The following is a 14551-nucleotide window of genomic DNA, read 5'->3' as shown; positions in this document are numbered from 1 at the left end:
TTTTAGTTATATAGAAATTCAGAAAGCACTGTAGCCAGTTTTTAAATTTTTTTATACTAATGCAACATGACAGAACATCTCCAAATATGAATTTTGATGCCAACACAACAATGAAATACAAATATATTTTAAACAACTCTAATAAAGATTAAAAATGCAGATTTCTGGGTTTGACTGCAATTTGCTGAATCTCTGCAGGGTGGGATCCAAGAGTGCAGTTTAACAACCTCTGCAGGTGATTCTTTTGCAGTCTAAAACTTGGGAACTGATGGAGGAATTATAAAGTAGGGAGCACACTTCCCTCTGTCCTAAGCAGCTGTGGAACCAACTTAGACCTCTTACTGGCCAGAAGTGACTCAAAGGGATGGGAACCAGTTGGAGGAAGGAAGAAAATTGATATTTACTGGGCATCTACTTACCTACCAGGTACTGTCCATAAATTCTCTGATTTAATCAGTATGAGGACCTTATGAGGAAAAGTATCTTTATTCCCTTTTTACAAATATGGAGCAAGCACAGTTCCAGTGTTGAATTTCCTGTAACACTTTTGAATTTGTGTAAGTCAGAACCTCTCCATCTTATGTCCAGAAACAAAGGGGACTACTCAGTAGCTAGTCCTTCATTCCGCTGCTGGCATTAGTGCTGCCTGTATGCTTGATTTACCAGGCTGTCTGATTTGAGCTCACTGGAAGTCTTCTGGGTGATCATATTTACTTTGGCAGCTAATTACATTTTGCCACAGATATGAATTTATACATAAACTGTTTAAAGGAAATCATGTATTTTGTTATAGCCTTTTTTTCACAGAGGAAATGAAATTTGACTCTAGTGTTTTATGTAAGGATATCTCCCCCTGTTACGTTGTTTTTGAAAATCTAAAATTTTATTTGTAGGAAGATCTGAGTAAGAATGCAAGAATAGAAAAAGGCAGAGGTATAAGGGCTAAAAGATAACGGACTAGGATTTGGTCTAAAGGACAGGTCAGTATACTGCATGTTTGACCATGAATGTGGATTTATTTTAGTTTAAACTTCTCAAGTTAGAGTAAGCTACAAATGCATTTCTGTAACCATAACTGCCCCATTTGCTGCTGTACTGACAAAGCTCTTCATGGCCACAAAGCACACATGGCCACTCAACTCTGCTAAACTTTCTTATATACCTTCATGTTTGTTTACTTTCCTACTCCTCAAAGTGACTATTTCATACCTCCTCTTTCCATCTCTCCTGCTATACTCCCCTCCTCCCATTCTAAATCTCTCTGTAAAAAGAGGCAACCAGACAGTAAGACTCCTGCCTCTCACAATGCACACTCTATCAACCTGCCTGCATCTGTTCCCATGCTCTGTGGACCAGGACTAGTAGCTCTGCTTTTATCCGAAGTCAGTCCACCTTCACTTCCTCAAGGATATTAATCCTTAAAATTAATTGATTTTCCATCTCATCCATCTCTCTCTCCTTGGGTCATACCCATCGGCATATAAACATTTTCCACTATTTCTTTAAAGAAAAATTAATCTCATAATCTCCATTTTTCTGCTTCCTTTTGCAGCAAAACTTCTTGAAAAACTATATAGTCTCTGACTCTTCCTCTATTCTTTTTTTTTAAAATATATTTATTTATTTAGGCTGCGTTGGGTTTTTGTTGATACGTGCGGTCTTCCTCTGGTTGAGGCGAGCGGGAGCTACTCTTCGTTGCAGTGTGCAGGTTTCATTGCAGTGGCTTCTCTGGTTGCAGAGCATGGGCTCTAGGCACGCAGGCTTCAGTAGTTGCGACATATCGGCTCAGTAGTTGTGGCTTGTAGGCTCTAGAGCGCAGGCTCAGTAGTTGTGGCGCATGGGCTTAGTTGCTCCGCAGCATGTGGGATCTTTCTGGACCAGGGCTCTGACCCATGTCTCCTGCATTGGCAGGCGGATTCTTAGCCACTGCACCACCAGGGAAGCCTTCATCTCCTATTCTTTCAACCCACTCTAGCTGCCTTCTTACCTTTCTCATTCCACCAGAATTACTTTTTTTAAAAAATTTATTTATTTTTGGCTGAATTGCCTCTTCGTTGCTGTGTGTGGGCTTTCTCTAGTTGCGGTGAGTGGGGGCTACTCTTTTGTTGCAGTATGTGGGCTTCTCATTGCGGTGGCTTTTGTTGCAGAGCATGGGCTCTAGGCACGTGGGCTCCAGTAGTTGTGGCTCATGAGCTCGTGGCAGGCTCAGTAGTTGTGGCGCACGGGCTTAGTTGCTCTGCAGCATGTGGGATCTTCCTGGACCAGGGCTCAAACCTGTGTCCCCTGCATTGGCAGGCAGATTCTTAACCAGTACACCACCAGGGAATCCCCCAGAATCACTCTTGATAGGGCCAACCAATGATTTCCCTTTAGCCAGATCCACTAGTCACTTCTCCTTATCTTAGTTGACCTCCCCATGGTATTCAATATTATTGAAAATGCCCTCTTTTCTTGGCAGACTTACTCTGGTCAATCCTTTCTAGGCTTGGTCAGCCACTACTCCAAATCTATCTTCTTTCTGGCAGTCTCACCCAGAGCTATAGCTTTAAATACCATAGATATGTAGATGATCCCTGATTATCTGTATCTCCAGTTCTGATTTCTCACTACTCCAGACTTCACCATTTTTCTATTTGAAATCTCTGCTCAGATTCTTGTAGGCATCTCAAAATTGACATCTAACATAGAACTACCAAGGTGACCATATAATGTGTAATGTATTCCCAACTGAGATACTTTTGAGGGTGAAAGCACTGCTGATAATTTCGTCAGCATAAACTAAAATCTGCCAAAGCGTTTCCCATCACATTTAGAATGAGATCCTGTTCCTTAGATGGACCTGTGATGCTCATCTTGTGTCACTCTTCCCATCACTTAACTCTGCCCCGACTATACTGGCTGCCATGCTTTCTCTTGAACAGACATTTCTGTGTGACTTTGAGTGACTTACCCTCTCTGTGCCTGAATGTCCTCATCTGTTAGAACAATAAACAGTGGTACTCAGCTCTTAGAGTTGTAAAGCACAACGTGCCCAGCACTTAGTAGGTGCTGCACAGAGATACCTTTCGCTTTCCTAACTAAGGAACTTAACAGATGTGGAGAGTGAGAGTTGCCTGCATTTGCTGATTGAAGGAACAGAGTGAAGATGTGGCCTGCATTTTTCATAATTTTTTCATCACTTAAGGCCACGCACACATAGCGCAGATGTTTGAGTGTCAAGAGTCAATTGTTTGTGTATTTGTTAGAGTTCAAACTCCACAGCTGAAAGTAAGCCAGTCTTTATTTGCATAATATTTATCTTGGAACAAAGTTTAGAAATAGAAACTTGAAACCTAACTAAAATCAGTACCAACCATCACACACTTTACCTTTCATATTTTACAGTCAGACCTGGATTTTCAGAAAGTTTATACAAATTAGATCATTTCAAATTTAAGGAATTTTACAGAGATATTTTCATAAAAATCCCTAAATTTGTAGTTGGTACTCTTTTAGCATGTCAGGTAGGAGTGACTTTTCTTATGCCAACTCATAAGCAATCCTTTTTCTGTTCACAAGGTTTGAACAGAAGAGAGATCTTAGTAAATCTGGGCTCTGGCATGTGGCAGCTGGATGGCTCTCTAAGCTTGTTTCCTCATCTATAAAAAGGGGAAAGTAATAAATGCACATGAAAGTGTTTCATGAGATAAAATAGTCAATTTTAAACCACACAAATAAGCTCTAATTATTCCTTTTGATGGGCAATACTTGGTTCTCAAAGATATTCCCTTATTCCAACCTGGAGATGAAATCAACTTTCTCCACAAAAATGTATTAGAAGTTTGCTAATGTTTCACTAAACACTAAGCTACAGAATTCACACCATAGTAGAGTGATGTTTCAGAGCTGGTGGTGAGAAAGAAGGCTGGGTCTGCATCCCAGGTGAAATGTGCTATATGAGTAAAAATGTATCCATACTTTGAATGGAGTGCACTTGTCAGTTTCTTAGAAATTACTCACTTATAAAATATCACACTGATAGACCATTTAATAGTTTTTTAAAATAGCTCAAGGTCAAAATTACAAACTTTATTTAAAATAAATGCAATTTATATTTTTAAGTACAGCAACTGAGTGAGAAATTTTCTACTTAGAGGTCATTTAAACACAACTCAGAAGCTAAGTAGGTTCTTAAAATTACTGGTGCCCACAATATGCCTGAATCACTTAAGTTTTTCCTACTCGGTTTTACTCAGCACTGATAGAAAGAAGCATCAGTCAGCAAGTTACTCTTCAATATTTAATGGTGCCACAGGATTAAATAATGGCCTACCTTTTTTGGCCTGAATTTTACCAAAGTTAGCCTCAAACTCTTTTTTTGTTCCATTTAGATATGCTAGATATCCATCCTTTATTCTATAGCCTAAGGAATTCAGTTTCCTTACCCTGTACTGTACTATTTGTGGCGTTAATTCAAGAACCTTTGGCGTCTCTCTTATCTGAGCTATGGAAATTCCTTCTTTCAATAATCCCTGAATTCTCTCTTCCAAAACTGGAACGGAATAATATAAAAGGGCAGGACATTTCAAAACTAATTGCTTCAGGTCATGATCAGTACATTTAAAAGCATTTTTAGAGAAGGACATACTGTTCTGTATACTTCTTGGGCAAAGTTGAAACAGAAATCCTTTGAGTTTGGAGAGAAGTTGGAGAATTTCAAAGTTTGTAAAACCCTGCTCCTGGAGAAATTCTAGTGTTTCCTTTATAGATGCAGAAGAATTTAACAAAATAAATGGGTTTTGGCTTAATAATTTTAGTAGCCAAACTTTCATGTTGACCTCAGAGCCACCTAAATTTAGATAACTCTCTTGAAGAACATTTATCATTTGCTTATTCTTCTCAATAGGAGTGTGAAAAATACTAGATGCAGTTGTCAAAAACCTACTAATGACCACATTTTTGAATCCCAGCTCTTGAAAGAATTGGACATTCAGCTTCTGGTTTTCCTGGTCTTGAACAGTAAAGAAAGATTCTGGAAACTGTTCTATTAACTTAACTAACTCTTTCTCGTTCTTGCAAACCGACTGCCAGAGTTCTCTCTGGGTGTTAACAGCAGGTGGACTGCATTTAATTGCTTCTGGGCAGCGTTCCAAGATACTGGCTACAGCAGTCTCATCGGCACCTAGCTGTTGTAAAATATTTGCAATTTCTTCAACATAGGTTTCATCCTCCAGAAGTACCCATCCTTTTAATCTTCGAATTTTCCTGATGTCAACTGACAATTTATAGAGCTTTTCTACTGTCTTTTTATTTTCTCTATTTGACTGATTATCAGTTGTATAGGTGAAGGATGCTAGAAAAGGTGTGTATTTTGGAGCTGATAGCATCTTTCTGAAAGAACAGAGCCTGCAGGGCTGGGATCTCATCAGCAACTTCCACAACATGCCTGCAATCCACTGGCTAATTCCCACCATCCTGAGACTCAGAAGGTACTCATCATACCTATATCAAAGAAAATACAGGTTTTTAACATAAAGGGTATTGACTTTCAGAATACAAACACAAATTTGAGCTGTAAGTAGTAAGCATGGAAATAAAACGGACTTAAATTAGACAACTCATGTGGAGTATATTAAATAGAGCCTCTTAAATAATTGATGAAGTAACTGTAATACACTGCTTCACATCTTAAACTTTATAAATACATTGTCTGAGTTTGCAACAACCTCGTGCAGTAGTTAGTTCCATTTTACAGACCAGTAGCAAAACCACAAGGAGTTCAAAGATTCACAAACCTCAAATGTTATTTTGACACACACTCCCTTTCAACTCTGATACGTTCAGGTTTAGGACACATACGCTATTTACACACACCCACTTTTTGTTTTAACATTTTACATTTTCAAGCTGATGTTTAGCTGAAGCAAATACTTTTTAAGGAGGGGTGTCAACTCTAATTTTATATTTTAGAGTAAATATTCTTTTGCTAAATAACTATTATCAAAATAAGTCAGTGAATTTGTTTTCTCTAAAATGAGTGAATAAATGTATGCTTTTTTATGAGAATTATGTGAAAAACTTTTTTATAAATCTAGAATTAAAATAAGTCTCAGCCAGGTAAAATGAGGAATGCCATGTGACTGCCCTAGTGAAGCCATACAAAATCAGGTTAGCTGTGGAATGGTGACCATGGCTTATTTCACTTAGCATAATGTCTTCAAGCTTCATACACTGTGTAGCATGTGTCAGGACAAATCGGTTAATTTTAATTGGTCAAAGGATCAAGGAAGTTTCCCTTTCCTTTAGGATTCCTACTGCTTTTATGCATCAGATGAAAAGATAAAAATTCATCCCTATTTGCTTCTATATTTTTGTTTGAAATTTATTTTTCAGTCCCTGTTTTTTTTTTTAACATCTTTATTACAGTATAATTGCTTTACAATGATGTGTTAGTTTCTACTGTATAACAAAGTGAATCAGCTATACCTATACATACATCCCCATATCTCCTCCCTCTGGCATCTCCCTCCCACCCTCCCTATCCCACCCCTCTAGGTGGACAAAAAGCACCAGACTGATCTCCCTGTGCTATGCAGCTGCTTCCCACTAGCTATCTATTTTACATTTGGTAGTGTATATATGTCCATGCCACTCTCTCACTTCGTCCCAGCTTCCCACTCCCCGTTTCCTTAAGTCCATTCTCTATGTCTGTGTCTTCATTCCTGTCCTGCCCCTAGGTTCTTCAGAACCATTTTTTTCTTTTTTTTTAGATTCCATGTATATGTGTTAGCATATGGTATTTGTTTTTCTCTTTCTACTTACTTCACTCTGTATGACAGTCTCTGGGTCCATCCACCTCGCTACAACTAACTCAGTTTCGTTTCTTTTTATGGCTGAGTAATATCCCATTGTATATATGTGCCACATCTTCTTTATCCATTCATCTGTCAGTGGACACTTAGGTTGCTTCCATGTCCTTGCTATTGTAAATAGAGCTGAAATGAACATTGTGGTACATGACTCTTTCTGAATTATGGTTTTCTCAGGGTATATGCCCAGTAGTGGGATTGCTGGGTCATATGGTAGTTCTATTTTTAATTTTTTGAGGAACCTCCATACTGTTCTCCATAGCGGCTGTATCAATTTACATTCCCACCAACAGTGCAAGAGGGTTCCCTTTTCTCCACACCCTCTCCAGCATTTATTGTTTGTAGATTTTTTGATGATGGCCATTCTGACTGGTGTGAGGTGATACCTCATTGTAGTTTTTATTTGCATTTCTCTCATGATTAGGGTGTTGAACATCCTTTCATGTGTTTGAAGGCAATCTGTATATCTTCTTTGGAGAAATGTCTATTTAGGTTTTCTGCCCATTTTTGTATTGGGCTGTTTGTTTTTTTGATACTGAGCTGCATGAGCTGCTTGTATATTTTGGAGATTAATCCTTTGCCAGTTGCTTCATTTGCAAATATTTTCTCCCATTCTGAGGGTTGTCTTTTCGTCTTCTTTATGGTTTCCTTTGCTGTGCAAAAGCTTTTAAGTTTTATTAAGTCCCGTTTTTTAATTTTTGTTTTTATTTCCGTTTCTCTAGGAGGTGGGTCAAAAAGGATCTTGCTGTGATTTATGTCACAGAGTGTTCTGCCTATGTTTTCCTCTAAGAGTTTTATAGTGTCTGGCCTTACATTTAGGTGTTTAATCCATTTTGAGTTTATTTTTGTGTATGGTTTTAGGGAGTGTTCTAATTTCATTCTTTTACTCGTAGCTGTCCAGTTTTCCCAGCACCACTTACTGAAGAGGCTGTCTTTTCTCCATTGTATATTCTTGCCCCCTTTATCAAAGATAAGGTGACCATATGTGCGTGGGTTTATCTCTGGGCTTTCTATCCTGTTCCTCTGATCTATATTTCTGTTTTTGTGCCAGTACCATACTGTCTTCATTACTGTAGCTTTGTAGTATAGTTTGAAGTCAGGGAGCCTGATTTTTCCAGCTCTGTTTGTCTTTCTCAAGATTGCTTTGGCTATTCGGGGTCTTTCATGTTTCCATACAAATTGTGAAATTTTTTTGTTCTAGTGCTGTGAAAAATGCCAGTGGTAGTTGGGTAGGGATTGCACTGAATCTGTAGATTGCTGTGGGTAGTATAGTTATTTTCACAATGTTGATTCTTCCAATTCAAGAACATGGTATATCTCTCCATCTGTTTGATCATCTTTAATTTCTTTCATCAGTGTCTTATAGTTTTCTGCATACAGATCTTTTGTCTCCTTAGGTAGGTTTATTCCTATGTATTTCATTCTTTTTGTTGCAGTGGTAAATGGGAGAGTTTCCTTAATTTCTCTTTCAGATTTTTCATCATTAGGGTATAGGAATGAAAGAGATTTCTGTGCATTAATTTTGTATTGTGCTACTTCACCAGATTCATTGATTAGCTCTAGTAGTTTTCTCGTGGCATCTTTAGGATTCTGTATGTATAGTATCATGTCATCTGCAAACAGTGACAGTTTTACTTCTTCCTTTCCGATTTGGATTCTTTTTACTTCTTTTTCTTCTCTGATTGCTGTGGCTAAAACTTCCAAAACTATGTTGAATAATAGTGGTGACAGTGGGCAACCTTGTCTTTTTCCTGATCTTAGTGGAAATGGTTTCAGTTTTTCACCATTGAGAATGATGTTGGCTGTGGGTTTGTCATAAATGGCCTTTATTATGTTGAGGTAAGTTCCCTATATGCCTACTTTCTGGAGAGTTTTTGTCAAAAAATGGGTGTTGAATTTTGTCGAAAACGTCTTCTGCATCTATTGAGATGATCATATGGCTTTTCTCCTTCAATTTGTTAATATGATTTATCACATTGACTGATTTGCATATATTGAAGAATCGTTGCAATCCCACTTGATCATGGTGTATGATCCTTTAAATGTGCTGTTGGATTCTGTTAATATGATTTATCACATTGACTGATTTGCATATATTGAAGAATCGTTGCAATCCCACTTGATCATGGTGTATGATCCTTTAAATGTGCTGTTGGATTCTGTTTGCTGGTATTTTGTTGAGAATTTTTGCATCTACGTTCATCAGTGATATTGGCCTGTAGTTTTCTTTCTTTGTGATATCTTTGTCTGGTTTTCATACCAGGGTGATGGTGGCTTTGTAGAATGAGTTTGGGAGTGTTCCTCCCTCTGCTATATTTTGGAAGAGTTTGAGAAGGATAGGTGTCAGCTCTTCTCTAAATGTTTGATAGAATTCGCCTGTGAAGCCATCTCGTCCCAGGCTTTTGTCTGCTGGAAGATTTTAAATCACAGTTTCAATTTCAGTGCTTGTGATAGGTCTGTTTATATTTTCTATTTCTTCCTGGTTCAGTCTCAGAAGGCTGTGCTTTTCTAAGAATTTGTCCATTTCTTCCAGGTTGTCCATTTTATTGGCATATAGTTGTTTATAGTAATCTCTCATGATCCTTTGTATTTCTGCATTGTCAGTTGTTACTTCTCCTTTTTCATTTCTAATTCTGTTGATTTGAGTCTTCTCCCTTTTTTTCTTGATGAATCTGGCTAATGGTTTATCAATTTTGGTTATTTCCTCAAAGAACCAGCTTTTAGTTTTATTGATCTTTGCTATCGTTTCCTTCATTTCTTCTTCATTTATTTCTGATCTGATCTGTATGATTTCTTTCCTTTTGCTAACTTTGGGGTTTTTTTGTTCTTCTTTCTCTAATTGCTTTAGGTGTAAGGTTAGGTTGTTTATTTGAGATGTTTCTTGTTTCTTTCTCTGTTTTTGGCTGCTTTGGGTCTTCTTTGCTGCGTGCCGGCTTTTTCTAGTGTGGCAAGCGGGGGCTACTCTTCATTGTGGGGGGCAGGCTTCTCATTGCAGTGGCTTCTCTGGTCATGAAGCATGGACTCTAGGCGCGTGGAATTCAGTAGTTGTAGCTTGCGGGCTCTAGAGAGCAGGCTTAGTAGTTGTGGCGCACAGGCTTAGTTGCTCCGCAGCATGTGGGGTCTTCCCGAACCAGGGCTCAAACCTGTGTCCCCTGGATTGGCAGGCAGATTCTTAACCACTGCGCGACCAGGGAAGTCCCATTTCTTGTTTCTTGAGGTAGGATTGTATTGCTATAACCTTCCCTCTTAGAACTGCTTTTGCTGGATCCCACAGGTCTTGGGTCATTATGTTTTCATTGTCATTTATTTCTAGGTATTTTTTTGATGTCCTCTTTGATTTCTTCAGTGAGCTCTTCATTATTTAGTAGTATATTATTTAGCCTCCCATGTGTTTGTATCTTTTACAGATTTTTTCCTGTAATTGATATCTAGTCTCAGCGTTGTGGTCGGAAATGATACTTGATACGATTTCAATTTTCTTAAATTTACCAATGCTTGATTTGTGACCCAAGATATGATCTACCCTGGAGAATGTTCCATGTGCACTTGAAGATTTAATCCACTGCTCCTGAGGCTGCTGGGAGAGATTTCCCTTTCTCTCCTTTGTTTGCACAGCTCCTGGGGTTCAGCTGTGGATTTGGCCCCACCTCTGTGTGTAGGTCACCTGAGGGCGTCTGTACTTCACTCAGGACGGGGTTAAAAGAGCAGCTGATTAAGGGGCTCTGGCTCACTCAGGCTGGGGGGGAGGGAGGGGTATGGAATGTGGGGCAAGCCTGCAGCAGCAGAGGCCGGCGTGACATTGCAACAGCCTGAAGTGTGCCATGTGTTCTCCCAGGGAAGTTGGCCCTGGATCACGGGACCCTGGCAGTGGCGGGCTGCACAGGCTCCCGGGAAGGGAGGTGTGGATAGTGACCTGTGCTCGCACATAGGATTCTTGGTGGCTGTAGTAGCAGCCCAGCATTTCATGCCTGTCTCTGATGTCCGTGCTGATAGCTGCGACTCGCGCCCATCTCTGGAGCTCATTTAGGCGGTGCTCTGAATCCCCTCTCTTTGCGCACCCTAAAACAATGGTCTCTTGTCTCTTAGGCAGGTCCAGACTTTTTCCCAGACTCCCTGCCGGCTAGCTGTGGCACACTAGCCCCCTTCAGGCTGTATTCACGCAGCCAACCCCAGTCCTCTCCCTGGGATCTGAACGCCAAAGCTCAAGCCTCAGCTTCCAGCCCCCGCCCACCCTGGCGGGTGAGTGGACAACCCTCTCAGGCTGGTGAGAGTCAGCACCGATCCTCTGTGCGGGAATCTCTCCGCTTTGCCCTCTGCACCCCTGTGGCTGCGCTCTCCTCTGTGGCTCCGGAGCTCCCCGCCCCGTGCCCACCCCCCGTCTCCACCAGTGAAGGGGCTTCCTAGTGTGTGGAAACTTTTCCTCCTTTACAGCTCCCTCCCCGAGGTGCAGGTCCCATCCCTGTTCTTTTGTCTCTGTTTTTCCTTTTTTCTTTTACCCTACCCAGGTACGTGGGGAGTTTCTTGCCTTTTGGGAAGTCTGAGGTCTTCTGCCAGCATTCAGTAGGTGTTCTGTAGGAGCTGTTCCACATGTAGATGTAGTTTTGATGTATTTGTGGGGAGGAAGGTGATCTCCACGTCTTACTCCTCTGCCACATTGAAGGCACCTGACCTTTGTTTGAATTTTAAAAGCTAGCTCCTTTAATTCATTTGAAATTTCTGATTGTGAGCTAAGAATGTAAATAGATTTTATCAATAGGTTAGCTATCTCTAAGCACCATCTTTGAACAACCCTTTCCTTCCCCATGATTTGTGATGCCTCCTTTGTTATACTGTATTTAATGTAGTTTCTGTTTCTAGCTAGCCTCTGTCCTCACTCCCCTACTATTTTTGCAATTCCCTGAATGAGCCAGGTGGCTAATTTCCGGCCTTTGCTGTTTACTTGGCTCCCTCTGCCAGACCATCCTAAAACAATCTCTGGTCAACTCACTCTTTCTCATCCCCCAACAACTATGTCAAATCTTCTCAACTCAGATCTCCAGCTTCCCCTGACACCCATTCTCTCCTTCACTCTCAACCAATATCCTTGCCTCTAACTTGTACAAAGAAAGGAGTGCAATTCATTATACCAAACATAAACCTTCTGCTATCTCCCCTTCCCTACAATGACATCTTTCATCATGCAGGGTAATTCCTGCTCCTGTGCTGATCCCAGCCTCTCTGGCCTGAAGTGTCTAGAGCCCTTTCTCATGTATTCACTCCTTCAGCTGCATCCTCCTCTCTGAGGTTCCCACCCTTCACCTCAGTGGCTCTTTCTCTCACTGCCCCTCCAACTAAAATCCCGTTTTTCTCTTCCCCTCAGGTTAATTCTTGCAGCTCCTTCTTTCTTTCCATTTCCTCTCTTCCTATGTATACAACTTCCCATAAAGACAACTTTCATGTGATTAAAGCCAGTGAGTAGTTTTAGTTCCTCCCTCTTTTGACACTGGCAGTTTTCAGCATAGGTGACCACTTTCTCTGTGAAATACTCATACCTGACTTCCAAAACCTCCCACTCCCCTGGTTCTCCTCCTTCCTTCCTACACTCCTGACTGTCCTTTAGTTGTCTCCTCTGCAGGCTCATCTTCAAGGCTTGGTTCTAGGCCCTCTCCTCTTCTTACCTTAGAGTTTCTCCCCAGAGATCCTGTCCTCATCCGGGGCTTCTTAATCCACTTGGGCTTCTTTCCAGCTTCTTCTCAAAATGTGATCTTGTCACCTCCCTGCAATAACTTTCCGATGGCACTTTAGGATAAAGACACAAAGTAAAAAAGCCTTACAATGGCCTGCAAGGCCTCTTTGTCTTAGGCTTTGTCACCACCCAAATCTCCTGTCCCCCTCTGCCTACACCAGCTGCACCAGCTTCCTTTCTGCCCCTGGTGCTTTACCTCTTCCCATCACTGGGTCTCTGAAGACTGAGGGCTAACCCCTATGCCCACAATGCTCCTAACTCCTAGGTCTAAGTGTCACTTTCTCAGGGAAAGTTCCCTGCCCTTCATGAATAGATGAGGCTTCCTGTCCCCCTGACAGGCTCTCTTATCACCATGGACTGTTCCTATGTGCCACTTGTCATAGCTGCAGCTGTTCATGAGTGGTTTCTGTCTCACCCTCCATGAGGGCAGAAACGTTTACTGCCATGTTCCAATGAATTGCTTCCCTACCTTTCACCTGGCTAGCACTGCTGACTCTAGGAGGCATTCCTGGGCAGGTGACTTTCATGTGTGCTCTTCCACAGCACCCTGCTCTTGACCCTACTGTGGCACTTACACTCCTGTAAGTTCTTCATTCATTCAACCAGTTTTTTTGTTTGTTTTTGTTTGTTTGGCTCATTCTGTGTGTCAGGCATTATGCTAGCTACTAGCTTTTCTGCTAAAATGTTTCTTCGTACCTTTGAATCACAGACCCACCAGAGTACACGGTTTGAGCCACACTCCCTCTCTTTTCCAGAAAAGGACCCATACTCACATTTTGCAAAAGACTTTAGCAGGGTTCATGAGCACCCTGCAGTCTATGAACAACCTGCACCAGATTGCAAGCACCTGGAAAGCAGGGTCTGCGTGCTCTTCTACTTTATCCCCTGTACCCAGCAAACAACTTGGTCCACAGAAACAAAATCAGTATCTGTCAACTGAAACTCAATGACAAACCAAGTTCACTACAACTTAATGTAGTGGGTAAAGCTGTGGGCTGCCTGGGCTTAATTCCTGGTCATTAGTTGTGCTGTGACTTGAGGAAGTCACTTCACCTCTCTGTGCCTCAGTTTAAGCACCAGGAAAATGGCATCACTAGGTGTTCGTGAAGATTACATCCTGGGTGATTGTGAAGGTTAAATTAATTAATACCATAAATGACAAAGCATTCAGAAACTCATTAAACCATCACAGCAACCCATTTTAAAGATGAGTTAACAGATGCACGTAAAGTAGCCCAAGGTTGGTCAGCTAATAAAGGGCAGACCTTGGATTCAAACCCAACAGCTTAGCTGAGTCCTGCTCTTAGCCCTGTGCTCTGCACATAGCAATGATCCAGGTAAATGTTTTCTAAATCACAACGTGGTTTATTTTCTGATACTTCATGTTTCTTAAGCGTTTTTGAGGAGTGAAACCCACTTCTGTAATATGCACAATTTTCATAACACGGTTCCCTCGACGAACACCGGTAATTCAGTTAACTTCTACTTTTATAACATGTACGACCTGCTGACAGTTTCAAATTAACCCCAATGTTTGTAAGAAAGGAAAAACGAGGGCCCAAAGCAGAGGATACTGGGGAGCGATCGAAAGCCGCACATCCATCATGTGGGGCCTGCGCTCATATCCAGAGAAACTTCCGACCTGCCGCGCCCCAGCGTCCACCCAGCTCCCGAGCCAGCCAGGCGGAGCTGAACAGCTGGCGGGAAGTCTGGCTTCACGGTGGGTAGCTCCCGACTCCAGCCTCTCGGCCGCTCTGCGGCCGGAGACGATCACCCCCAGGGGCGCAGGACCGGGGCGACTCACCTGTCGGCGTCCACTCTGCATAAGGCGCGAGTTCCGGGTCTCTGGCTCCGTCCTCCCCCCCTCCCCAGGCCGAGGCTCCCCGCAGCCTGGCGTCCTCCCGAGGCCTGGGAACAGGGGCCAGGGTCCCAAGCCGCCAGCCAATTCCCCTCAGCAGCTCCGGCCCCGCTTCGCGGA

General features: G+C 41.7%; 1 protein-coding gene across 2 annotated transcripts; it reads right to left on the bottom strand.

The window, feature by feature from the left end:
* Nucleotides 1–67: 67 nt before the first annotated feature.
* On the bottom strand, nt 68–14548 carry MTERF2 (mitochondrial transcription termination factor 2). 2 transcript variants are annotated; one of them, XM_060166867.1, is made up of 3 exons: nt 14378–14548; nt 12506–12626; nt 68–5481 (listed from the first exon to the last, which is right to left on the bottom strand). In XM_060166867.1, the coding sequence occupies exon 3, from the start codon at nt 5451–5453 to the stop codon at nt 4266–4268; it is 1188 nt and encodes a 395-aa protein (XP_060022850.1). In that variant the 5' UTR covers nt 5454–5481; nt 12506–12626; nt 14378–14548; the 3' UTR covers nt 68–4265. The 2 variants fall into 2 exon arrangements, with proteins under 2 accessions (XP_060022850.1, XP_060022851.1); XM_060166868.1 differs by lacking the exon at nt 12506–12626.
* Between the last annotated feature and the right edge of the window lie 3 nt (nt 14549–14551).

The sequence above is a fragment of the Lagenorhynchus albirostris genome, chromosome 11 (assembly GCF_949774975.1).
Source record: "Lagenorhynchus albirostris chromosome 11, mLagAlb1.1, whole genome shotgun sequence".
In the NCBI taxonomy this organism is placed as follows: Eukaryota; Metazoa; Chordata; class Mammalia; order Artiodactyla; family Delphinidae; genus Lagenorhynchus; species Lagenorhynchus albirostris.
The sequence above is the reverse complement of the archived record's forward strand: the minus strand, read 5'-3'. Positions and strand labels throughout refer to the sequence as shown.